At 39.9% G+C, this 27,399-nt stretch overlaps 1 protein-coding gene and 1 long non-coding RNA gene across 5 annotated transcripts in view; one reads left to right on the forward strand and one right to left on the reverse strand.

The window, feature by feature from the left end:
* LOC310882273 overlaps window positions 1–27,399 on the reverse strand; it is a 247,681-nt gene that overhangs the window by 156,731 nt on the left and 63,551 nt on the right. The window contains exon 5 of one of the 3 annotated variants that reach the window (XR_014572879.1): window positions 13,472–26,777. The exons of the other annotated variants lie outside the window; for them this stretch is intronic. This is a non-coding gene — a long non-coding RNA (uncharacterized lncRNA). Of the gene's footprint in view, window positions 1–13,471; window positions 26,778–27,399 lie in introns of those variants that run through there. 3 annotated transcript variants of the gene reach the window in all.
* The window catches only part of SHISA9 (shisa family member 9), a 180,186-nt gene that overhangs the window by 146,445 nt on the left and 6,342 nt on the right, over window positions 1–27,399 (forward strand). For both annotated transcript variants that reach the window (XM_083800756.1, XM_083800755.1), the window contains one exon: window positions 13,293–13,448. In XM_083800756.1, the coding sequence (XP_083656882.1) occupies window positions 13,293–13,448 (156 nt within the window). The remainder of the gene's footprint in view (window positions 1–13,292; window positions 13,449–27,399) is intronic.

Here is a 27,399-nt window from a genome sequence, read left to right on the forward strand (position 1 = left end):
TCATGTTCCTGTTGATACAGGATTACCCATGTCCTAATTATGGAAAGATTTTCTCTTTCCTCACTTTCCTCCACTCTTATACCTACTTCGCACTTCCTTCAATAAGTCTGAATGTTCGTCATCAGAAGACAGGAACAAACAGTGGGAGGACAGAGGAAGTCATTTAGAATACTTTAGAAGGTGTCCACTAAAAACATGGACAGTTATTCCTTCCCTGTTTCTCTTGACAGGATCTGAAATTCATAATTTTAAGTGCAAAATGAAGTATTTTATAAAACTTATTTCCCCATCTTCTCTTTCTTCGTGCCCCTAGAGCCTAAGCAGGTAGCAGGCTTATTTCACTTCTAGCTGAAATGCCGTCAGTAGCTACACTTAGACATATTGGTGAGTAACGAGAAAGTTACAAACAGAAGTAGCTGGTTTGTGACAAGTACACAGCAAGTTAGAACCTAAACATCCGCCACACGCTGGGGGCAATGCAGTGATTAAAAAGACCAGTAAACCTTGTCAGTAGACAATGTACACCTCTTCTTAAATCACAGGGGTTTTTAAGTATGTTTTCTCTCTGGTAAGAATTTCAAGCTCTGTTAACAGGACGCAACTTTCAGACCATCTATCTGCAAGGTATGACAATAACAGATTTCCTAGGCAGCATGGTTAGAAGTGATTTACTTGCAAGGAAATGAGTTAGACACTTACCAGCCTTCTATTTACCCTTTTAAAATACTTAGTCTACTTTGCTTGTGTTATTATATTTAAAGTTTCACCTCACAGGCTTAAAGCAATTGAGATGGGCTAGAAGTAAGAGAGAAGGAAAAAATATATAATTTTTCCCGCCCAAAGATAACATTTTCTTTTTCAAAAGAAGCTACTTGTCTGATTTTCTTATTCACCTAATGTTTCTCCTGAAACTCTTGTGCATATATTTGGATAAAACAACATTATCTAAACAGGAAATAATTCGAATCTAGCAATTATTGAAATAGCAACAAGGAACACTATAACTAAGCAGCTGAATGTTTAACTATTATTCTACATAAAAGGGCCAGTCCAAATTACTGTGGCTCAAATAAATGCTTGCTTTATAATGCTCCATGTTGATTAAAAGGAACCATGTATTGGACTCAAAGTATTTCACTTTTGTTTATTTTTTAGTAAAACTAACATCTAAAGATTCAAAGAATCAAATTGTCCCATTTAGAGGACAGAGCCTCAGCATTCACTAAAAAGGCAATAGTTTAAAGAAACCAACCAAAATTAGCATCAGAAACGGGAGCGGTCACACCTGACAAGAGGAAGGGCAGGTTTCAAGGGCACTTAGAAAAATTATAACCGTGCTCCTACTTGATAGCACAGAAGGATTCATCCCGCATACTCATGGAAAGGGCTCAAGTCCTCTAAGTGCCATTATCTTTAAGAACTCACCCGGTGGATGAAGTTCCGTAAAACTAACAAAAAAAAAAAAAGTGCTGTCAAGCCTTAAAAAGGGAGAAAGAACAGAAAGATAGATCACTTAGTTAAATTTAATTCATGAGTTAAAGGACAGGGGAAAGGAAGGCAGGAAGGAGTAGAAATCAACAGTTCATCAAACTTTTTATAACATCCGGTCAAAACACAATCATGAATAACAACTAATAAAGATTTGTCAAGAACAAATGGAGCTAAGCCTAAGCTTAGCTGTCCTTCCATGACAATATAACAGGACTTTTGGATAGGGGGAAAGCTGTAGATGTAATAAATCTTGATTTTTAATAAGACTTCAGAAGCTGTTTATAGAAGGTAGGTGCAAAATTGCCTAGAAAACTGCATGCAGAGAATAGTCCCCAGTGGTTCATATTTTTCAGAATGGAAGGACATACCAAGCAGAGTTCTGCAGTGATTTGTTCTGTCTCTAACACTGTGCAATATTGTCATTAATGAGGAGGAAGACAGAACAGAGCATACACTCATTACATTCATGGACAACACCAAGCTGGAAGGAGGTTCAAGTGCCTTGAAGGACTGAATTAGAATTCAAATAACCTTAAAAAGCTGGAAAAATGGTGTGAAAAAATAAGGTGCATTTCACCGAAGTGAGATGCAAGATTCTATAGATAAGAATAATCATCAGAATGAATGCAGGATAGGAACGACAAGGTAAGGAGCGGTCTGACATAAAAGAATTTCTGGGCTTTAGGGGATCAGAGGCAGAAATGGATCAACAATATCATGCTGAAGCCAGAAGAGAAAAGGTATGCTGGGATGCATTAATAAGTAGAGATCCTACAAGATATGAGAAAAATGATTGTTCCGAAAGGCTGGACTTCTGAGACGTCTCATCATTCTGTGAGAGACGACTGAAAAAATTTCTATTATGTAGTCCTGAGAAGGCTGAAGGAAGTAACAACCTTAAAATACATAAAAAACAGCAGCAGAAGGGATGGTAATCATCCCTCTCCATGTCCTTGGAGGATAACAGAAGTAATGGAGTTAAACTGCCTCAAAGAAGATGTAAAAAAGATAACAGGACAAGTTTGCTCATGGTGAGGATGCCACCAGAATAGCATGAGAATTGGACCAGGCTGTGCAGGTAGGCTGTGGAGACTCTCATTGGAGGCTTTTAAAAAACATGGCTAATATCTACAGAGTATAGTTAATCCTCCCTGAGAGGAATACGGGATAAAAGAGAGAATTTTCTGAAGAGCTGGTCATCTGTATTTTCTATAATTCTATGCAACATGATCACATGCGTCCCACTCAGTCATAAGTAAATTTTGTTCCCCGCCAATCTAAAAGGTAACAAATTACAGCTATTTCACTAAGGACAGGACTGCAATTCTTCACTAGCCTTCAAAGTTCTCTCTCCGAGCTTTTGTTTGCTTAACACAGACTAACAAAATAAAAATGGCACAAACATTAATAAGATTTGCACACGTGGATCAGGGAAGAAGAGACGTATAACTGGATTTTGCAGCTTCACTGTAGCACACTGATGTATTTTCATCTCTACAAAGACACTAAAAAAAAAAACAACTAAATTATTCCAGAAGGGAAGAAGAACACTTTTCTCCATTGCTGGGTCTGGTATATCAGGACAGCATAGGCCACTGGGATAAACCTCAGGTGAGATGCATATTTCAGTAAAGTGTTCCTTAAACTCCACATTAGCCGGATGATTAGCTACTGAAATTGTCACCAGCCTTTTGCTGACCGAAGGGCAACAACGCTGAGTAACTTCCTCAAATATTAACTTCATCTCTGCCTTAAACTGTAACTCTTCAATTGCTTTTGCTCAAGAACAGTGTGAAAATCCCGCAAGCAATTTTCTACCCACAAGCTATAGGACCACCATGCTACTGCTTAAGCATAAGAGCAAATAACAAATACATAAAGTCAGTAACATCTTTGTTTTTATTGTTTTTATATTTTCCAATCTTTCCCCTCTACACTGTTCATACATCAGGACAGCTAATAGACAAGCTAGTGGAATGCCTCAAGTAAGGGGATTTTTGATATATTCAGCTGCATAAAAACTTACACTTATTGGTGGCCAGCAGTCATTACGGTAAGAGAAAACAACAAGCACAGAAGGCAAATAAACATTTAGAAGACACACCAAATACTATAATGACAGCCAGGTCCCCATTCCTAAGTAAAAGTATATTTATTGTTGGGAGAAAAGTGATTTCACAGAAAGAGATAAAACAGCAAAATACAGGATCTGAGTTGGTTGGTACATCTTAGCAGCCTTTATTTCTATGAGAAGGTGCAGAACTGTTTCATTTGTAAAACAACTGATACCTTATGGGAAAGTGTAAAGAACATTCTTCTAGGCAAAAAAAATCTGTCATGTAAGTCAAATTTGCTGAATTTATCTTTTCTTAATTTGCATAGCTAAGGATATTTGCAGTGCTCAGAGTGTGTGTAACTGGTGGGTTTAATTAATTTCTCAACTCTGCTACTTGAGGCAAAAGAAGATGAAGAAAACCAGAAACGTGGGTGGGAGTGAGAACACAGCACTGCTCCCTGCCCTCCTACAACTCAAGCACTTGGAAATTGATATGAAAGCAGGGTCTTGATATCTGAGGAGTTCATCTGCTTACTGCCTTCTTAAAGGTTATAATCCCCTGTTTGTGAAGGCACAATGGGTTGCTCCAGAGAAGATTACAATGTCACAAATCCTATCAGAGGATTATAAGTCTGTCAGGTTGTGAGTAATTATGAAGGAAAAGCAAACCTTCAGAGGACACAAAAATAACCTTCATAAAAGAAGATAGGGTGTCACATAATAAAAGTCTATGTGGGAAACCAACCTCAGACTGTAGTGCTTTTGCAATACAAGAGCCCAGAAAATATTATAAAGATGTGAGATGGTGTAACACCAAGCACAAGGGAAAGGAAAAAGAGGAGAGAGGCTTCCAGCCAGTTTAGTCACAAGGCCAGCGATGTCCCCCTCCCACCCTCCTCAGATGGCAGTAAAACTGCCAACTGATTTCACAGAACTCTGCTCCTACACACTTGGAGTCCAACCAGAAACAAAGAACCCAAACCTGAAACATGACGAAGTCCCCATCTCCCAAATCACTGCGACCACAGAGAATGCAGCCCCTCACAGCATCAGAGGCTTCATCGAGAAGGCGGTGGGATGCTTTATGGCCAGCTCTTGAATTTAACCGATACACAACGATGCAGTTGACTCTTTTCCCATTTGTAACCTGTCACAGGCATAACATTTATATATATATATATATATATATATAGTTCCCACAGATTTAAACTTTTAAACTTTTAGAGGATGTTGTGTGCTCTTCCTTTGCTCAATTCAGATGGCAGGGGAGCCCCACAGCTCTTTGGCCACATCACTGCAAAATTTCTTTTGTTTATGTTTCAGCTACCCTGAAAATCATTATTCAAAGAAGTAACATCTCAGACAGTCACAGGGGTAAATCCCTGAAGGACGTAGATAGAAAATTAAAGGGAGGGGGATTTGTATTGTAAAATTAATGCTGTCCTCATTTGCACTTAAGACAAAAGTACTGAGAATTAAGAGTCCATCTGTTTCCAAGTGTGTGCTGATAGCATTGCCTCCATCTGACAGCAGCACTGAATTCGACTGCACTGGAAGGAAATGGGAATTTTGCCACTGACAAACCAGGCATGGGCACTGTCGAGCACCAGCAGCACTCTGCGTGCAGGGCTTACTGATACGTCTCTGCAGCTCACCTCTCCTGCCAGGGGAAAGTCAGTTCCTCCTAAGATATAGACCAAAGGCAGAGAGTACTGTGGATTCTGTGACCTGGCTCCTTGACCTTCTTTCCCATGTCCAAACAAGTGACATTGTCTCTGAACATCAGCTTATGAATCCCTCATAGAATAATGCTTTAACATAAAGACCGTGCCCACAAAGACCTTGTCCAACAGCATCTTAAATGAGATCAATGAAGTGCTAAGAGAGATCACGCCATCCTGTCTTCCTGCCAATTTCCAACGTGCACCAATGGGTCTTCTTGGGGTCAGCCAGCACTACCAACCCCGCTGACTCACAAACGCTTGCAGCAGGGGATACCCTTCACCTGCCTACGCTACTCGCTGTCAGCACAGCCTGCAAAACGATTTTCATAAGAAGTTTAATACCTTTTTGAATTTGACAGTGTAACTGAAGATGTTGCTCGGTCCAGCATTTTTCAGTTTTGGAGGAGAAAAAAAAGTTTATCCTCAGAAATCTACAGAAGATACTCATATGTGAAATAGCAGGCAACCTCCACCATGGGACCCAGTAACAGACCAAGAGGCTAATCATGTAGGAAACGAAGAGAAAGCATCCATCACTACGCATCAGGAAGCTGAGAGACACTCAGTGGCACCAGGGAGAAGCAAGAGCACAGCATGTAGCACGGGACTACTCCTACAATTGTTAGATAGGACAGAGGAAGGCACAAAACAGTATGTTTGATGACAGGCATTTACAGTGTAGACTGTCACTTCCATTAAACAGAAACATTTTCTTTTGCTGGATGAAATGCCATCCCACTCATCTCAGATCCTTTTTGTGATGGTGATTAGACGGGGAAGTTGTCTGTGTTACAAGAATGTTTTTGCGATACGGTTCGGAGACAGAACAGATAACTGGTTAACATAAATTGCCACGAAAAGTATTTATTGTCTCAGAGCTATCACATTTAGGGAAAATATGATTACTCACGTGACTTGTGCATCACCGATAAGAAAAAAAAAAAGTCTGCATACCATAAGGGAGAGAAACTTATAGGGGTGACTTGTTGATACCATTATATACAGAATAACACAACTCCATGTGAAAAACTGAGGGTAGAACCTCACCTTAAAAGCTGCTGCGAGGTGGCAAGTAGTTGAGAAATGGCAGCTATAATGAGCAAAGCTTGCAAAGACTGTCAGATGAAGAAAGACTGAAAGAAGCAAAATTATTTATTTTAGATAAGAGACAAATATTTGAAAAATGGAAAAAAAAGCATATAAAATAATGAATAGTACAGAAACTGATTTGGGAGCATCTGTTCTTGCTAAAACAGAATCAGTTAAATTGCAAGGCTGAGAAATTAAAATTTGATAATAGGAATACTTTCCAGCTCAGGACTTCTTGACTGTGAAAAATGTTGCTGTGGATTGCCACTAATTTGCCAAGAGCTGAAAAAACATGTCTATGTGGAGAACAAGATCATAAAAAAGATGGAGACCAACTTTTTAAACGGGCAGATACTGATAGGACAAGGGGGAACTGTTTAAAACTAATTATTAAAACTCCTTATGAAACTAGATGATAGGAGGAAATTCTTCACTTAAAGGGTGGTGAGGCCCTGGCCCAGGCTACCCAGAGAAGCTGTGAATGCTCCATCCCTGGAGGTGTTCGAGGCCAGGCTGGATGAGACCCTGGGCACCCTGATGTAGTGGGAAGTGTCCCTGCCCACAGCAGGGGCACTGGAACTGGGTGGGCTTTAAGGTCCCTTCCAACCCGAGCTGTTCTGTAATTCTGTAATCATGAAGATTTCTAACAGTTAACGGAAAAATGATAACCTGCAATGCTGTATTTGGGCATAACTTGCATTGCTGCTTTTGGTAGGGATTAACACACACCTTTCACAGACGATTTCACTTACAAATACCACTAGGGCTCTTGCACCCTCCTGTAAGACATGTACTGGACAGAGTGGCTACTGAACCAAATAGATCCCATATATTATGTACATGTCTATATATGCACAAACAGTGCATTAACTAACGGTATGCAGCCAGACTTCGAGGTATCAGCTGTTGCAGAAGACACCCTTTAGTGTATGTATTGATGCTCTGGATGCAGGTAAGAACATTGTTTAGAAACACATTTAATGTAAATCTGAAGGAAGAGGTAAAGAATCTAAATAAAAGCAATGACAATGCACTAACTACAAAAAGAAAAAATATGCAAGGTATCCAGCTGCAAGAAAATTCACATAATACACACAAAAGAACCCAGGGAGTATCCGTTCACCTACATTGGGATGAGCTACAGAGGCTCAGTCCCATGAACAAAACAACAGTCCCAGAAAGGAGCCGGCCTGACAGGAACTAGTGCACACTCATGGTCAAGATTTTAAAATCTCATAGATCTGATAATATCTGGGATTCTGCAGGTTTTGTTGGTGAGGCTTGCAGGACTGTGAGCATGGATTTACAGTGCTGGATGAGCTGGTGTTAGAATTAAGTGCAGTACACTCAAGACCAAAGACAAATACGCGTGTTGGTGCAGTGCAGTTATGGAGGAGAGGAGAGCAGGTTTGTGCTGGTATTCCCTAATCACTTGGGTCTATCCTGTTTTCAGAGCTGCTGTTTTCAATTTTAGTTATTTCAGGGCATATCTTTTCCTCCTGAGTATCTGAAAATGCTCAGCTATTATTATATTTTGCTCTGAATTTTCCCTTTTTTCCCCCCTGACTTCCCAGTCTTCTTTTGTCTGTCTTGTTCTCATTTCTATTGTATGTGTGTCTGCAGGTGGCTTTTATAGCCGAATCTCATTCTGCTTTCCTGCCCTTCCCCCTTCCTCCCCTGTTTTGTTGCTGCATCGTCTGTCTCATTTGTTCTTTTCCTTATGTTTGTAACTGCTCATTTACTAGTAGATCCCACTCTGTGCCTATGGAGTTTTTTCATTTTCCATGTCTCCAAGCACCAAATCATTGACTTCACTGCTACAGAAAGGAACAAATCCCCAGGCCACTCTGCAGAGGAGGCTTCACTCCCTCATGGCAGAAGAGCAGGAGACCAGTGGTTGAGCTTCTGGGAGGCTCACAGTCTGCTCTTGGCTCTCAAACAGCGAACATGCTTGTTATTAAGAGCATCCCTTTGTCTAACCCTGAATAGTTCCCTTAACTCTGTCAGCTTCTTGACAAGAATAATAAGGCCAGGTGAACAGCATAACATATGCTATAAACAGCAAGGAGAAAATAACAAACAAACCAACCCTGGAGGGCTTTGGCCTTTTTCTCCCACATTCATACCTGTGACCATGGCATGTCAGGTCAACACTGGGTTCCTATTCAGATTCAATAATTTAGTAATTGCTGAGCTGCCCATTCCCTAATTTCCAAAGGAAGTGCATAAATTAGACGTGACACCATCTTAATTGGAAACTGTGCAGCTGTAACCACAACTGATTATATTATTGTTGTCACCAAGATGCGCACTACAGCCACTCCAAAACTGACAATTAGAGGGGGGTGCAAACATTCCAAAAAAGCATTTTCACTTGAAAAATGCAGTAAGCCGTTAGCTGTGACAAGTTTCAATTGCATGGGCTGAGATACAAATCAAGATTACAGGTAATATAATGATGAAAGTCCTCATCAGCCACCAGCACTGTGACCAGAAGCCGATGCCTTAGCCATTTCCAAAGGCTCCTTGGTGGTAGCTAAGACGTACAACCCATTTTCTCTAGCTAAAACTGGTTTTGGTGCAGCTTCCCCCCAATGCTTATTTTCTGCTCCATTTGCCTCCCACAAGCTTTTTCTGCACCTAGACCTCTTACTGGAATAACAGTCAAAAGCACTTCAGCATCTGAAGATTTTTTTTTCTTGTTTCCTGTCTGTTTCACTTTCTGCCTAGCAGGTGTCTAGCTTTTGAACAGTGAACTTGAGCATGCTTCTTCCAAATCTTTCTCTTGGGATGGTCGTAGGCAGACATCGAGCAAACCACTAACACCATGCCCAGAATGGCCCCTCAAAGCCTTGGGAGGTTAGGGAGAAGTCTGGCATCATATTTCCTTGCTTCAGCAGAATATAAGATAGGTTGTTAATATTGCTGCTTTTTTACAACATCACCATCACTAATCAGCTCTGATTATTCACACCAGAAGCTGCGACAAGTATTTTTTTGACTGTGACATTTGTGTTGTCTGTCTTTTAAAAATAAATACATAAGTTGGCAGTATCACAGTGCAGCTGGGTGTATGGAATACCCTGCTGGACAAGGTACCAGTGTCAGGATGCCAAAAGTAATCTATCAGCATGGCCCCAGCTTTCAGGTTAAAGATGTCCCTAATCAGTGAAGCCAGCTATTGCAAATACCCATCACAAGATATCTGGTTTATAAATATAAAGGATTTAGCCTGGCACTAGATGTCAGTGATAAAACTGGGTGGGATTTTTCTGGTTAAACTTTCTTCCAATTGAGACTAACCCTTTGGATTCAAAAGTATCAAAAAATACTTTAAATAGTTCTTTGAGTTATTTGCTCCACAAAACTTAACACTTTTATCCAATTTCAGAAGAGAGTCAGTATCTAAAATTGAAAAATCTCTAACTTCCCAGAGATTCCTTGAGATCTTCAAGGAAATGTAGACAAATTTCTGCATTCCCTGAAAGAATCCCTATCCAGTATTGCTGAGACTGAAGCGGTATTTATGAGTATACCACTGTTGGGGCCAACATATTCTGAAGTTATAAGCATGAATTGCTCAAATGTAGACAAGATAAGTCCTGTTTGGAACCTGCTAGTTGGGGTCACAGTTAAACCTGGGCTCCCTTGAGGGGCTAGACTGACACTCCGTGCTGCAGGGAGCTGCTGCACAATTTGCATCACACTGTTGTTACTTCAATTATGAACATTTCGTGGGTAGTATCCAGAGACAGGTGAATTCACCCATCATTACATTAATTATGTGCGGAGAAAACATAAACGTTCCATTTGCTAACATTTACAGAAACACACAGATAAGGAATCACATCACATACAGTTTAGCAAGCTTGCAAAGAAATTGGACGTTCCCCAGTTATGACCAGTGAAGACGAAAAACCAGAATGGTTCAGATTTAAAGAGGTGAATATATCAAGCTGAGATTTTCCTTTAGGCCCTGGGACTCCAGTCCACTGGGAGTCTCTTTATAAATAGGAACCTTTCTTCACCGTGCTACAGTTTGGCCTTTTGCTTAATTTACTTTGTGCAAATGGCCAACTGAATGAGTAATTTGAACTGTATTTTCTATGTGATGACTTAGTCTTGTGTAAGCAGCTGGGTGTGAATGAGTGGCTCTGTGCAGTCAGTGCAGCAGTGAAAACATGACTGTCATTAATTTGCTTGAAGTTCATAATTTAGAAGAGGGATTTTAACAAGACAAAACAGAAGTTAAAGATGATCTGGAAATGGAAAATGTACTTCCTTACATTCTCATAAAAACTCAAAAGCACCAAAACCCAGCAAAATTAATTCCAGTAACAACTTAGTCTGCCTTAGAACAGCTGGAAGGAAAACAAGTACACCTAAGTCAGTTTCCCTAGTACATTTCTGGGGTAAATTTCTTCATTACTTCTAAAGAGGTGACTGAATAAAAGGGATAGGTCTAAGCAAGAGCCAGAAGATAGAAAAACAATCCTGGTTAACTACACCTTATTTACACTGCTTTAGCAAGTCCTCCTCAGCTGCAAGTCACTTTGGCAGTGAGCACAGAAATACTGGAGCTCACGATACTTTTATCACAGTGAAATGAAGATGTTTTGACAGACTGAATAGTAAGAACTGCCACAAGGGAACTTCATGGTAGTGGTATCTGCAAAGTGCTGATTTAGATCTACTCAGAACAAAATGAGGGAATGTAGTGGTAAAAGGCTGACACCTTCCTTACATTAAAGGTCCCAACATGCTGGCATTTTTTGAGTTGCCCTGTTACTGAAATACAGCCATACTAGCATTCCTCCTCAAAAGTGTACTTGTAGATACAGCCGTAAAAGAAAGACACTTGGAAGCTGCAGATGGTTTGCAAAGAGTGGTCAGCTCGGTGCGAGCCATTGGAGCTAGAGACTTTCCTCAGCTGTACTCTAGAGATAGAATGGAATAGGATTTTGTAAATTCTTGCTCTCAGTAAAAGAAGAGTCACTCCCCTTGGTCACATCAGACACACCAGTGCTGTAGCTGATGAGAAACTACCGGAGAGCTTTTATTCACTAGAAAATGGCAAGTCAGCAAAATACCGTTTCTGTGAAAGATATGACTTAACAAACTTACCCTTTCAAACCGAACCTATCAAAATAGATTCAGAAAGTATTCCAATACATTTTGGGGGAATTATGGAACAGAGAAGTTTGTTTTTCTATCTAAAATAACAAATATCTTTTAAAAAGTGAACCTCTCTTTCAAAAGCCAACTTATTTCATATATATGCACACACACATATCCACAATTTTGAAATCCTAACAAAATGTTTCTCTCGATATGACAACATATTTGCAAAAAGAACTCTTCTGTTATGTGAAAATCATTCCTCTTTCAGCTCTACCTGGTATCTAATATCAGTTTGTTCCCAATTAACAACCAGCAACAGCAAGGAGAAACAGGCTGCTATTAGATGCTAGCGCTTCTACTGTTCTTCTTGAGCTGCCAAGAGGTGCTCTCACTGCTTACTTACATGGCATGTGGCAGAAGGCTGATCACATTGCTCTGCAGAGGCAGGTGCAGCCTCAGCCTGACCAGCAGAGACTGTACCAGGCAGCAGCAATGGTGAAGAAAAAGAAAGTTGAAAAACGCCCTAGCTTTCCTTTCCTCTCCCAGCAGTAAATCTGTTAACTGGCTTCAGAACTCCCGCTCATGCACTCGGCTTCATTAGTGAGCTGTAGACAGCCAAGTGGCTCAATTCCCTTAATGCCCTGGCAAACTGCAGTGATATCTGGCACCTGCCAGATCCTGTGGGCACTTGGGGGGTGGTCCACTCACTCCATCATTATAAGCCTTCTTTCCCCTAACAGCCCAGCTTTCTTTCTACATGATCATATAGCCCGTGCTTGATGCTGTGGGAGTTACTGCTACCAGTTCAGCACCACAGGTTCACTGCAGAAGAACTATGTATGTACTGTTCTGTGATTTCAGAAGCCCTGAGAAGGTTCTCAGATCAACAATCAGCTCCAAATAGCTCAAAATACCCACACTGGAGAAAGACTCATCAAAAAAAGATATGCTGACCATGTTGAAATCTGTTGAAATGTAGGTTTGCAAATTAAGTGCAGCATACAATTCTGATCAAACTTTTCAGAGGCTGGAATCAAACACTACCAAAACTAATAAATTATGGTGTATCTTAGAAAGAAAAAGTATCCAAGCTGTGTTCTCTACTATAAAGCAACTAATATGGGGTGAGCGCTGGTATAAAACGGTATGTTACCAGTAATTAGCTTCCGTTTTTAGGTATGTTGGCTACAGAAAAAGATATATTGGTATAAAACTATGATACCTACTGCCAGGGAAAAGGAGAAAACATAAGGGCAAAGCATGAGCTGTGAAGAAATTACCTAATGGTAGTCACGAGCCAAAACTGCACATTGTGCACCGTGGGGCATGTCTACAGCACACGACATAACACTGTGCAAATAACCAAGCTCGTTTTGGTACTAAAAGCAGTATAACCATGCATACACAGCAGCCTGCTGGAGCTTGGCTATTGAACTGCACAGAGTGATGCTATTGCCCTGTATTCAAGCTACCTTGGATAAACTTTATGCTTTGATTTCTATCTTGACACTGCAACAAATTCAGTCTTATCTCAGCGGTCAATTGTTTTGAAAGTCTACTTTTTAGTTCAAAAATCTTCTTTCTACAAAAGTTAGCACATGCTGCTACAATCATTCATCAGCCTTTAATCATGCTATCACTGTTTGAACTACGCGTTTGCTGTACTCTAACTCACACTTCATAGTAAATAGTGCTTTGTTACATTAAATCTCATGACGTGTCCTGTCTAATCTGTACAGCATAATGATGTTAGAATCCTAAGACTGATTTATCTTTTTTTTTTTAATATTTGTCGATTTCCTTTAATACAGATCCACCACAGATGAATAACGTCTTGCCAACATCTCCCCTCCTTCCTCAGATGGCACATCAACATTCGTATCCCAGCCTGGGACAGATCACAAACCCATATGAGCAACAGCCCCCAGGCAAAGAGCTTAACAAGTATGCCTCTCTGAAGGCAGTCGGTAAGTAAGCAACACGACGCATGACTTCTCCTTCAGATCAGCATGTTGCATTTGCTGTTGTCAGCTGACGTTCTGCTTCAAAGTTAAAACAAACTCTTGCTCTTCTAGATTGCTTCATTACTGAATTTGTCTATTTTCATATTATTTTAGATGGAAATGTATAACAAATTTAATGGAAACTACGGTTTCACCTGTGTTGTATACTCTGTGTTCAGCCCTAGTTCTTCATGCCCTGAATATGCCTACATACGCACTTCAGTATGTGCTTTCCATCTCTATCTGCACAAATGAGAGAGAAAACCATCAGGTATATTGCAAATTCAAAGCATATATTTAAGACACGTGCCAAATACTTCTGAGAAGGGAAGAAACTTGCTCGCTTCAGAAGGAACCGCTCTCACATTTTCTGCAGGATGTGCATTAGTAGGTTGCCAAAGGAATATTCCGAGGCCTTACAATTTCCAACAACCGGTGCATCAAAAAGCTCCTAATAAAGACCCTGGTAGTAGCTGCTATCGATTAATGTCATACACGATTATTTTAAGAAAACGGGGGAATGTCCTCAAAGAAACAGTTGTGGGGAGGAAAGAGGACAATGGTGGCTAAACATAGCAGTGTAACTTTCACATTGGAAGCAGAAGTTCCTAGTGCTTTTCAGGAGCTGCAAATACCTGCTGCACATCGTGGGACACCAGAAAGCCTTTCTTACCTTACATTTCAGGCCCCTGCTAGACAACACTAAATGAATAACTTCTGGAGGGAGGTCTATTCACAAACAGCTGTTCACTAACCCTTGCTCAGCTCAGCCTATGCATACATACGTTAAAATCATTTCCCCATGAATTTAGAGCAGCATCACATTGCCTGTTCCCAGACAGAGCTATTTGGCTCAGAAAAACAGCAGAACAGCTGAGAGGATTCTGACTTCACAATTTCAGATTTTTAATCACAAACTGACATCCCGTTCTCCAAACTTCAGGGCACCAGACCTCTAACAAAATGCACATCAAAGCCCCATCTTGAGTAGTTTAGTGTTGCTTTAGCTTGCCTTTTTGTTTTCTGACAAGTAGTATTTTTAATATTTTTTATAAAAGACATATCTTTCTGCTCGATTTTGAATACAGGCAAGGTAGCTTTATATTCGTCCTTCAAAAGGTGATACTGTGCAATGATGTAGTGATTATCACAAATTAGGCACTAATACCAGCTTTCTTTTTTAGATGTCAGTTTAGGTCAAGCCAACCACCAAAGCTAAAAGGTGCTTAAGCATAATAAAATGAGAGCTTAAACACTCAAAAGAAACTGCTCTTATCTGCCCAAGAGTCACTGAATGTACTTGTTTTTTAAAATTATTAAATTAGAACTTGGATAATTCTTGGGTGTCTGAGTACAAGTTTTCAAAGCAGCTAGAATATAACCATACTGTTAAATCAAGCTCAAAAGATTGTGCACTGCAGCTCCAGAAGTCATGTAATGCCTCTCAGAAGCTTCATCTAAATTAAACATAACTTTCAGGGACATTTTCTTCCAGGAGGATTTCACCATCTCCCTGTGCTTTTCCCATACCTTTCCTATCCCCTATCTCATTTTCCTTCCTGCAGATCTACCTGTCACAGAACACATTAGCCAAGTTGTAGACTCAGGTAAATTTTCACAGGAAATGGACAAAATCACTGCAATGTTATCCATACTTTTCAACAGAAAACACTGGAGATTTTCAAACGTGCATTTACAGCTTTTGTCTGGCCATGTGGAGCCAGTTAACACACTCAGTTTTTCACCACTTTCATACTCTCAAGGCCAGGACTCCTCTCAGATTCACCTTTTAGGTACATCCCGAGATCACAAAGCACTTTTTCCAAGATCCCAGCCACGCTTGGGTTTGTGACTGTGCAGACATCAAGCTGGCGTACCTTGCAGAGTTGATATTGGCTTTACGAGAGCTCTGAGAGGAAACAGTAACTGGCCCACATCAGACTCAACGATATGAATTTAACCTGACAACAACTTTTCAATAAATAGACACAGACTGAGTTCACCCCAGCCAGGTATTCACGTCACAGGGCCATGACATTTTTCATGCAATAACATTCAGCGGCAGATTTACTGAACCACCTAGCAGACTAACGACTCTGTGTAGCCCATCTCCCTTTACACACACAGATAGTGGTTTGAGGGTGGATTCATTTGCCACAACAGAAATCTAATAAGGGACGCATTCTGTATCTCTCCATGCATTTGAGGCAAACCATATTCATTTAATGCCTCTCACTCTACCCGATCCCATTGTTTGGATACAGTCTGGCGTTCTTAACTGCCTTTTTTAATGGGGGTGGGTGGAGGAGGAAGCATTCCTATTGGTTTCTAGCGACTGGAGTTGTAGTGTATTAATACCACCCATCATAATGTGGCCATAAGTGGTAAGAAGTTCAGATAACTGAAAAAGTGATGCTTTACCAGAGGCGGTATTAAATTAATTTCCACACAGCTGCTTTCTTCTGAACTACAGATGTCCTAAAAATTTGGCTGTCTAATTTTAGAAGTGAGCCACTCATCTCTCAGTGACTGGCTGCTGTGAAAATTCACTTCCTGGAGAAGCAACAAGTCACAGCAACCTTGGTTCTGGGTCCTGCCTGGGATCTGCATTAACATCAGTATTGAAGGGTTCTGAAAACAAGTGACAATAATGACATTGCTATTACCTTGCATCGTGTTACTGATGGAGAACTACCAACACCTTGCCAGGGAGGCCAAGCTGATCCCTAGGAAACTATTTAAATCTACATCCCAGACCCCAAATGTTATAGCTTAGCAGAATGCAACTCGAAGTGGGGATGTTTGTTCATGTATGCAATGCACCGGGTGCCGTGCAGAGCGGCTGATTCAGCACAACGGGGGAGAAGAGAGTTGAAAAAGTCAATGTGGATGTATTTTATTCAAAAACTAAAATATTTTTATGTGACCCAGTTCAAACTGTGCAGCCAAACCCTTACACTCTTAAGGAGAAGGGGATATTTTCCTCATTTCCTGTTAGGAATTTCTTTAGCTGTGGCAGCCTCCAGAACTCCTGAAGTACTGACCAGCAGCCGCTGACCAAATTCACCTTTTACTCTTACTGTCTGGTGGCATTTACATCTCCAAGTAACATGAGGACATTCTGTGACCATTTTATACTCTCAGATGAGTGCTTCAAGCACAACAAGGTAATGGTGAGTTGAGATTTATTTGCCGTTTTCCTCACTGCAGCAGAATTGTACTCCCCTTCTACCTGGACATACACACCAGCAGGGAATAATCAGCAGAAGGTGGAGGGACCTTTGGAAATGAGACAGAGCTACATGCATTTCCTGAAAGAATGGAGCGGTGACCTACCTCCTTGCATCTCTAGCTTACCTGACTGATTGATTGTTGCACTCTATAAATCCATTTTTTGTCCATTTTTCAGCCAGAGATTTTATTCATTTATTTTTTTAACAGGGCTAAATTTCTCCCAGAAAGAAATGTCAGAAACTGTATGTGAGGGACAGCTCAGATACAAGCTCTTACTTAAGACTAGTTCTACCAGAAGTGGTCACTGAATGCTGTGTGGCAATAAAACACTCGGTGTTTGGATATTTCAGTTTTTTGGTCACCTGAGATGACATCATCTTGGTTTCCCTTGGTGCTTTCACAGTATTTGATTATTTATGTTAAAAGTGCCGAAAGTGGTTTTTCTGCATAAATTATTGTTATTTCCAGTTCATCAGCCATGTTTTTACTCTATGCTTAAATGGTTATTGCTCATTTAAGCAATCCTGACATGCCTAATGCTGCTACAAGTGGATGGAGATCTTGTATCTGAACACCTTGTGAAACTCAAGTCCCAGGACATGCAAAGGTAGCTCATCACAACTTTTTGATAGATCTCATTTGTACATTCATTCAGGAAGCATGAACAGTCCAACTTCGAATTCTGCTCTGCTAAGCTGTAAGAGTTGGAATCCATCCTGTAGCTTAATAAGAGCTTCCTAGAGCTCAAATTGGCCTCAATATCCTGTGGTATTAGTTACATTTATTCTTTCACTCACATTAGTCTGCGAGCCAGGCTCAGAAACAGTTAATTTTCTTTCCTGAGTTTCAGGTAGTGCAGAGTGACCAACTTTCTTTCTTACAACTTCCTGCAAAAATTAAAAAAATACCCCAAATCCAACTCTTTTAAGACCCACATGACTGGGAGAAAAGACCATTTGGCTGCTGGAGAGGTGCACATAAAAAATGAGAAAATAAGCATTTCTGTAATTTAACATGACTTTATATTTCTTTCATGAACTTTCTCCTTCCCCTCTCTTACCCACACATGCACACACAAACCTTTGAGGAACTGCCTGGGCACGACTTTACAAGAAATAACCAAGCCAGCTCATATTTTTGCTGCAGAAAGCACAATGGACAGAATTCCTCCCTGAAACTGAGAAGGCCTTCAGTGATACTGGGAGTTGTAGTATAGGATGAAATCAGATGTAATTGATTGGATATAGTGAAACTAGAAGGAGAATATAATTAAGAGCAGACTCCCTGTCACATCTCAAAGACTACAGCTCCCAGCATTTTTTGAAGCTTCATAGTTCTGTGATTGGAAAGGAAAACATCAGACAGTGCTCTAGCTCTGCTTGCAGCTGAAAAATTCTGAGGTGAGATTCTGCAAGTATAGCACACAAAGAACAAGCAGCTCCTGTTTAGGTCACTGTTACCACGTAGATAACATTGTGGCTACCAGCATGCCAATGCACAAACCATCACCTCCCTTAAAAAGGTGAAGAAGGTGAGAACTGACCGGTTTGTTTGTTCTTTACATCTACACACACCAGGATCCAAAGGAGATCACTATAAGGTTAACTGTAAGGTGTTATCTGTGAACCATCCTGCCCAGTGTGAAATTTGGTGATGCCTTCTCTTAAGCTTCTGACCTTCAATTTCTAACACAACGACTGTAAGTCTGTGCTGATACAAGATGTCTTTTGAGACTAGAAGTGACTTCCCTGCTGCCCCCAACAAGCTGATACGCATCTCAGCAGGGGAAGAGATTCTGTGCTGTTCCCTATAGCCCCGTGCTCTGCTTCAGGGACCTCTGTACAAAGACAGGGAAGGCTGGAAAGAAATACTGTAATTGGAAAAATGAAAACACACGAGGGAAAAAGGCTTGCACATACATGGACAGGAGCTGATACAGGTGACTTTTAGAAAAAGCAGAGTTACAGAGTACTTGGACACAATACCCTGGTGTTACTTTACTTTCCTATACCAAACACTGTTACACTGGGAGGTAAATACTCATGTTTCTTTGGAAGGCTTAAAAAGCAATTGCATTTTCATTTGGAAGAGTAAAGAAATCTTCAGCTACTACTAATGCACAAAAATGGGTTAAAAAATCTGAGATACGGGAGCAGCTCTCTGGATTTAACACCACAAAACAGACAGGGAAGTACAGATTAATGCAGCATTTGTCATACGTAGAGAGGGATTCAGTTAATGATTTCGTGTATCCAAAGGTACGTTCAGCGTCACACAGAATGCTACACTAGGCAATCTGCCTGATTCTGCACTGGAGCTATGGATCTGTCTCAAGGAAGTATGACATAAAAGCTTGAAATATATTCACTATTATTATTTACTTAACCAATGCAACGAGAAAACGTGAAGGTTTTTTGGTGTTCATTTGTTAAGGAAGTCTTTCCTGCTTTAATCCTTGCTACTCCTACAGGGACAGGAGGAAAGCAAAGCAGTTCCCAGTAGTAAGCCTCACCAGTACTGTTCCCTCACCCTTCCCATCTCCCAGCTAGATGAAGTGCTAGGGTCACTTGTTCCACCTGGGGCTTCTGCTGAGACCCCCCCCAGACTTCACACCCTGCCCACTGTGTGCAGGCTTTCAAGACCTTTTCTTGCTTCCACTAGATCTTCCAATTTTTTTCTCTTATTTACCAAATTGGCTTCAGATATCAATGCACACACTGTCATGGGTTAAAAAACAAACAGCAAGCAACAAAAACAACCAAACATTAAAACATACTTGGTGATTCTTGATCAAAACATTTCCCTGTTTGATATTTCCCTGATTGTTTTCTTTGAAGACTGCAGTCTTCAGAGGCAACAACCTAAGAAGAACAAGCTTTATTTCCATTTATTAAGATCAGCAATGGCCACAGGAAGGAAACTAATAAAACTTAAATCAAGTATGGCTTATTCAGATCTATTTCCATCAAATATTAATAAATTATGCACAAGATTTTTTACACATTAAGTGATATGAGGGCATGAGTGAAGTGAAACCTTACACTTAGGGTACACCACTAAATAGAAGAGAACCAATAAACAGCAGAGCTCAGCTCAAGCAAAGACAAAGTCTATCAATGTTAAGCAATTTCAAGTGCAACGCTCCTTAAACATTCTTCCCAGTAACTGTTTTACTTTGCAGTATAAACATATATCTACGCATAAACATTGTCATTCCACAATGCAAACTTATTTACACTGATTATTTAAGAATAGAGGTTGATCATAAAGAAAGCGAAAACAATTGTGAACACTTGCAGATAAACAGCAATATTGCGGGATGCCAGCTCAAGTCTAGATTTAATCTGAAGTGTGACTTTAGCACTTCCAATTGTGTAGTCTACACACTGATTGTACTGGTTGCTCTCAACATAATCCACTCATCTTTTTTGTCCCATACCATTAGCTGTGCAAAGCTCATGTCATTTAAGACAATACTTTTGCAATAAGAATTTGGAACAGTTGCTCAAATTGGGATATCAAGCGATTGGTTCTCAGAGGTGACACAAGATCAAAACTTTTAATTTTACAGGTGATCCAAATCCACCCATAGGTATTAAAATGTAATGAAGCCATAGATATTAAAAAAAAAAAAAAAAAAAACACAAAACAGATTGTGAACATCTGTCCCAAGTTCAGACAGTGTTTTAAGCTCAGCACATAGAATTTAGATCTAAACGATTTTAAAGAGTCAACTTTGGATGAATTCTGGGAAAATAAATCTCAAAGAGAATTTTCTTGAATTAAATTAAAAGTTTGTCTACCTTGAGGCTTTCGAGGACCACTTTTATTCACTGAATAGTCTTTCATACTAACAATATTCAAATATAAATCTCACTATAATCTCCATAAAATTTTGATTGTTACCTTCACGTTTGTGATGTGAACATTCATATGGGTTTGGCTTGGTAATTTTAAGTAGTTATGAGGATTACTCAGTTACAAGCTAAGTTTAAGTACATAATAACTTACTTTTTTTTGTTGCAACCAAATTCAAGAACTCAAATCAGAGAAGCCTGAACACTCTTCTGCTTTGTACAGGGATATATGTCAACAGCAGTAGTGGGAAGTTCCTCAGCATTACCCATGAATACCAATGAAAACTAGTAAGATAGCTGATAGGAATGAAACCCTTATTAAAAATATAATATAAATAGCAGCAGTTATCTGCCTGCTATTTTCGTTCTGCATAGGATGTTCTAAAGGCAGTAAATGTGTTTAAGAAAGAAATCACACAGATAAAAGCCACAGAGATCATTGCTTTACTCCTACATGTTCACACTATAATAACAAAGGGCTGGAGGCATAAGAGGAGGAAGAGCAATAACATGATTTGTAATGTGCACAGTTCATTTTTCCACAGGTCCTTCCCTTGCCACCTTATTTGAAGAAGGATGAGAAGGAAAAGAGAAGCTGGAAACAAAAATAATGTCTCTGATACATTAGCTATGCTACTACAGCATCAATAAATATCACATGCTAATGACAATATTAAATGCAATTGGTAATTTTGGTAGTGGGAAAGCTTGCAGAGCTATTTAGACGATGTAAGGTACTCCTGGGGAAAGTTCACCTTCCTTTGCAAGGGACCTCCCACAGTGGGGAAGGCAGATCTGCAGCTCAGCGCTGCTGGGTCTCATTTACACAAGTGAAATTATGATTGCAATTCCTGGCAAAGAAGGTCCAGGTGGGAGCTGAACACTGCTATGGCAGGAGCCTTGTGTGTATGCACACTATTAAATATTCAGTGAAGAGAGCTTCATTACTGCATCTTTCTTGACTGGCTGTCAGTCATGAATGTTTTTGCTTTATTTGAAGGCGACTCAAGGGTTCTGCTCAGACCAGGCTTTAGTTGCACTTTGCCTTTGGGTTTGCCCGATCTGTGTGAGAAGTTTATGAAACTGATCTTCTCCTGAAAGTGCAATTTTGGAAATTGCCAGTGAACCCTATTTCTTTTCAGTTTGACACATCTCTCTGCTTTGACAAAAGGTTTTGGAAACCACAGACAATTATGCACAAGATTTTCAGAATAAACACAGTCTAATGGGAGAAAGAGAAGAAACGGAGGAGGAAAAACTGAACTGACTGTATGATATGGAATTACTCCCTAGTTTTCTGCTATTGCTTAATAACCCACTCTTGAAAAGAATTCCTTCCGGCAGAAAGAATAAAAAAAGATAACTTTTTCTATTAGAAACAACTTACGCTACAGTTATTTTTTTTAATTGACTTCAATACTGAATGATAGTTGAAAACTCTTTAAAATTATAGCAGTTAAAAAACAGAGCAAGATAAAATAACTCCTGAAAAAGTTATTACATTACTGGGACTTTTTTTTTTTTTCATTTAACTAGTACAATTCTGAAAGCCTGCAGACCTCACCCTGCATGCACAAATAGTGTTGTAAATCTGGTACGATGTCAGCTGAAAGACAGAAAAATGCAGATTTATTTCAGCACCAAACCCACATATGAACTGAGTGTTCAGAGACCTGAACTGGGTCTTCTGGGTCTTCATGCAGCTTTCTACAACATTTTAACTAGGAATATCTGTATCTGATTCAGACACGTTAAAGAGTTATAACCAACAGTACACTAGAAGAAACAAAAATGAAATTTAGTACATGGAAGAATGCCCACAGCAATGTGGAAAAAAAAAAAAAAAGATACACACTAAGAACAGCTATTATAAATAAATGTGGTCAGGAATATAGCAGCTAAATAATAATATGCTAAATAATGATAAATTGATACCTTAAGGAAAAGCAAGCATGCATTCTTAGACACTGAATCACAGCACAGAGCACTGGATTTTTTTCCAATGTGACCCTGTAATACTCAGCCTACAGTCTCCAGGAATGCCCACATGCTTTGTGGTCTGCTCCCAGGAGCAAGGCTGGGTGTGAACTGCCTGAGTGACTCCGACTGCCATAGCACAGCCTGTTATTGCATGACTGCACAGTTTTTCTGCAAACAGACAATAAAGCAGCGCTCCTGGAATAGTCAGGATGCCTTGCCCTTAAACAAACTGCAGATCCTCACTGACCAAAAGGGCTACAAACAATTTTGTATTATTGTTGCTGTATAAAGGCATTGCTGCAAACGTTTGACACCATCACATTTGTCCTAATTGATTTGCTTGTGAAGCATTAAAACTTGCCCAGTAAAAAAGCAAGCAAGATGATTGAAGGAAGAAGTGGCAGAAGCCTTTTAAACAAATCTCCTAAGTGTTAACATCTTTGGCTTTGGACAGCATTTTTAGAAAGCAACCCAAACCCTCCTCTCCTCTAATCAGGTTATGCTGCAGTCATGCTTTATTCAGAAGTTAAGCATGACAGCATGAGTCCTTAGATAGTTCCTATTTCAAATGGCAAGTTTTCTTACCATATATAAGGTTTCCAGAAAAACGCAGACTGACAAATATGCCTGAGATAAAAAAGAAATAAATACTTCACAGTAGAACTTTTCATATTTATTTGTCATTGTAGATGCCATGAAAGGACATGAGCTTAGTGGCCTCTAGGAAAAAAAATAATGAAAAAAACAGATTTACAGTTACAGGACAGCCACTGGCTCGCATTTTCAAAGAAAGCTCAGAGATTTAAATACATAATTCTATTAGACTTCTTTTACAATTTCATCCGTTGGTGCAAGCATAGAACTGGCAATCTTACTTCCTTCTCAAGTTTATCATTCACTGCATGATACTGAACCAGCAACTTAACATCTTGATGCTTGAATTTCAAATGCTAAATCGCTCGAGGATATGTGTAGTGTGATCTTTGTCTATCTGCGTGCAACAGATTTCTGGTCTCCTGAAAACATTTACAATTTTAGCATAAATTTAACGTGATGTAGCCACCATTTGTTTCCAGGTTGACAGGATCTATTGATTCTGGTAAATGAGAAATGCTCTGTTTTTCTTTCACTGGTTAGACCCAAGTATTCTGCATTTCGTAGGTTTCTGCATAGGTACAATGTGTGTACAAGTGCCTGGAATACTTTGATCAAAAACAAAGCAGGATATCATTGCAGCACTTTGCAAAACTGAATTATAAATACTGCAATTTAATACTATGTAAATTGATGCAGTCAAATATACAAAGTCCAGCTGGCAAAGCTGTTTTACGTGGCCAGAGAGAAACCTGCTTAATCTTACACAGCAAATAAATATTTGTAAAAAGAGAACGAAAAAAACAGACTGCACAGTGCTGTGCTTTTTGGCACACTGTCAAGAAGAGAGGGGCTTGTGCTCATGCAGATGTGGCTATTTTATGTTGCAGGGAGTGGTAACCCTGAGCACGAGGTACCACACAGGATGCCAGGTGCCTGAGGAGTTAATTGAATTCTGTCTCAGCATCCCCAGCCAAGCAGCAGCCTTCGCTGCCTGTAGTGGATAAAGAGAACATTGCTGAGACTGGAGGCTCTACTTACCAAGTCTAATTACATTCCCATTCTAAACCATTCCTAATGCATTTCAAAACCCAGAAATATTCTGGCCTCTTCAGCCTTTCAGAAACTGTCATAAAAGTAATTGATAGAAGAGACGAAATGTTTGGGCCTACATATTTATGTTTCATCATGTCTCATATCATGAAAGTAGAATTTTATTTCACTGGGAAAACAAAATGCAGCCCTGTGTCTGGAGGTGGACAAGCTCCTTTCAAACAATATCTGCAGAAGAAAAGGTTGATATAAGATGCCTTTTCATGATTGGCCTCTCTCCAGTTCTCTGTGAGTAACGAGTAAATAGATAAAGTGGCAAAGAGGGCTAAGAGAGGAATAATACAGAGCCACAAAAAGTAGATTCTACCAAAATTAGAATTAATTTAATGGTTGCTCCAAGCATTATGTATTTTTCCTTACCCCTACTAGTGGCAGGGACTAAAAATCATGAGACAGAATCCACAGATAAAAAATACTATCTTCCTTTTCAGGACTTCTTAAATAAGGCCAAACTGGTATTAGATTTTTTAGGGGGAAGAAAGGCAAATATTTAGGACAGAAATCAATGCACTGCTGTCTACAGGCTGAATTCTGTGTTCTCAGAGCTCCATACAAGAATGGAGAGGGGGAGATGCAAAAATGATTTTAAATCATTTAAATTTAAAGGCCTTTGGCCTTTCTTAGAGTTCAGCGAGGTTTCCAACTGCTCCACCTTGAACACAGCCACTCAGTGCCCACGAGAAGAGAGCAGCTTGGGACCAAGCATTATGTAGCCCCGCTCCTTCCTCTTGGCCATGCTAAAACACACAGATCTATCAGATTATCCTACCCACAGCTGGCACGGTATGAACATGATTATGTCTACCTGCAACATCTAGCTGCCTTCTGTTTTCCAACAGACTTCAGGTCTGACAAAGCAAATTCCTCGATGCTGTACTATGTCAGGTGAACCCCCTCATTCAAAAGGGCAGGCCATTAGTTGTTTCACTTGATGGAACACACTTTTCAGTGAATATACTGGATCAAACTCATATCCAGGGACAGCTCATTTGAACTCGATTCATGTTCGTCTCTTCCCTCACCCAAGAAACACACCGACGCTAGCACAGAAATGATACTTCTTTGATTTTGACATGAACTTCTGCTAAAACTCTCACATAGAGTTGGCTCATAGCTTGGAAGCCTTTGAACATATTGTTTGAGATGCCAGCTTAGAAAAGCAAACGAAGAAGCAATCACACATTCAGACAGGATCAACAACAGCACTACCAAAGGCAGCATGCTAGTATTTCCCTGGGCAAAATTCTCATGTTGTCTTTCAGGATTCACTACCCTTTCGTCTCTCCTTCAGCTTTCAGTTTCACTGCTTAGAGAGAGAAATGTAAGGTTCCAATAGCTCCGGGTCACTACACTGAAGACTAAGCAAAGTCATGGCTGTAGAAGCAAAGCCTTGTTATGAGCTGTTAAATATTACATACAGAGAGCTGTACTGTTCCACAGAAACCATCTACAAATAGGCAGGTAATGTATTTTAGCTGTTAACTGCTATGAAACTGTAGTCATTTTATTGTTGTCCTGTCCTTTAGCTCTTCTCATCTTCTTGCTTGCTTTACCTCTAGCCCTAGATTTGAAATACAGTTTCTTTGTGGCAGGAGTAAAGCTCTGTGTTTCACAAAGTAGTTCTTAAAATATGGTCAGATGACAAACTATCTGTGAAACCTGTACTGAGAAAATAGAGTTCCCTACATTTGTATTTTCTGGCTGACTCCAAGCTTTCACTGAGGTCACTGAAGCTTTTTTTTTTCTTCTTTTCTTTAGAGCTTCTCCCAGGGCTCATTCCTTTGCAGATTCTCCTCTCTTACTCCAGAGCTTTCTCCCCACTCCTAGGTGCCTACTTTCAGAAAAGCCATAGGACTTGATTGTCTTTCAGCATTCTACACCTTGACATAAAAAGTCCAAGGATTTAGAGCCATTTTAAGGACCAACAAAGATGACAGACACTATTGTCAATGAGGAAAAGAGTTAAAAAAAAAAAAAAAAAAGGCGAGAAACTGCTTCAGAATTACTTAAGATCTCCTTATTTAGCTTTACTATCCACAGAGAAATGCTTGCAAGTGCAATATTTTACAAGAAAGAGAAAGCATCACACGCTGCTAATGCACGCGTGTAATTTTTCCAGGCCTTTCCCAGACTTCCCCATCCCAAGCAGCTCGGCAGCCGTCTACTTTCAAAACCAAAATGGAAAGCTAGGAATAAGGCAGAGGTCTGCATCTGAAGGGTCCCAACCTGAGAAAATGAACTCTGCTACTGGCACAGTCAAGATGATGATGATAAAACACACAGCTGTAGTCACTTCCTTTAAGACATTGTTTCATTCAGACCAGAGTGAGGCGCGGTGGGATCCACCGTGTAGATGATGGACTCCTGGCTGTCCAACTATTACAGCTGAGAGATTTCTATCTCCATTTCCTATCCAGCAAGGATCAGCTCAGCTTCTGCTAGGACGGTCCCCACCCAGATTCACTTCCTGATGAACTTGTGCCATGAAGCAGAAGAAAATTCAAGATTTATTAGTCTAGAAAGACAAAGGAAGAGAAAGCATCTCTTCAGCTTAACAGTTAGGGCACTCAGTTGGAGGGGAGGAGTCCTGCTTTTGATCTTTATGCTGTTTCTATATTTTATTAGTTATTCATTCCAGGCACAGCAGAAACAAAAGCCCAAGTTCTCCCCCCTCCCAGGCACATGCTTTAAATCACATTTTGGGCTGGAAAACCTTCATATTTCAACTTTTTTTTTTTTTTTGATGAACAGCTACAACAGTAACTAAATTTGTGGGTGCATTACCTTAAGGAAGTAAAAACCTTACAAAAATATTGAAATTGAGATCATTTGTATAATTAGCTGCTAAGACTGGAGGGAGGGAACACAAAGGATAACATTCAGAATTAAAGCCCTTATTTTACCATTGTTCATTTGGCAGTTTTGCAATTCTAATTCTTTGCTGCTTTTGCAAACATGACAGTGATATCTTTAAATCCTTATTTTACTGATTTACATACAGCACTCAATGCAAGACACATTCCTATAGCACCTTTCGTCTGAAAACTCAGTATACTCTGCAAACAGCAATTAATCTTCATAGCACTGAACTACCTCCTCCAATGTGTTAACAACTCATTTTACAGCTGGTGAAACCA

Source organism: Anser anser (genome assembly GCF_964211835.1).
Source record: "Anser anser genome assembly, chromosome: 15".
Classification (NCBI taxonomy): domain Eukaryota; kingdom Metazoa; phylum Chordata; class Aves; order Anseriformes; family Anatidae; genus Anser; species Anser anser.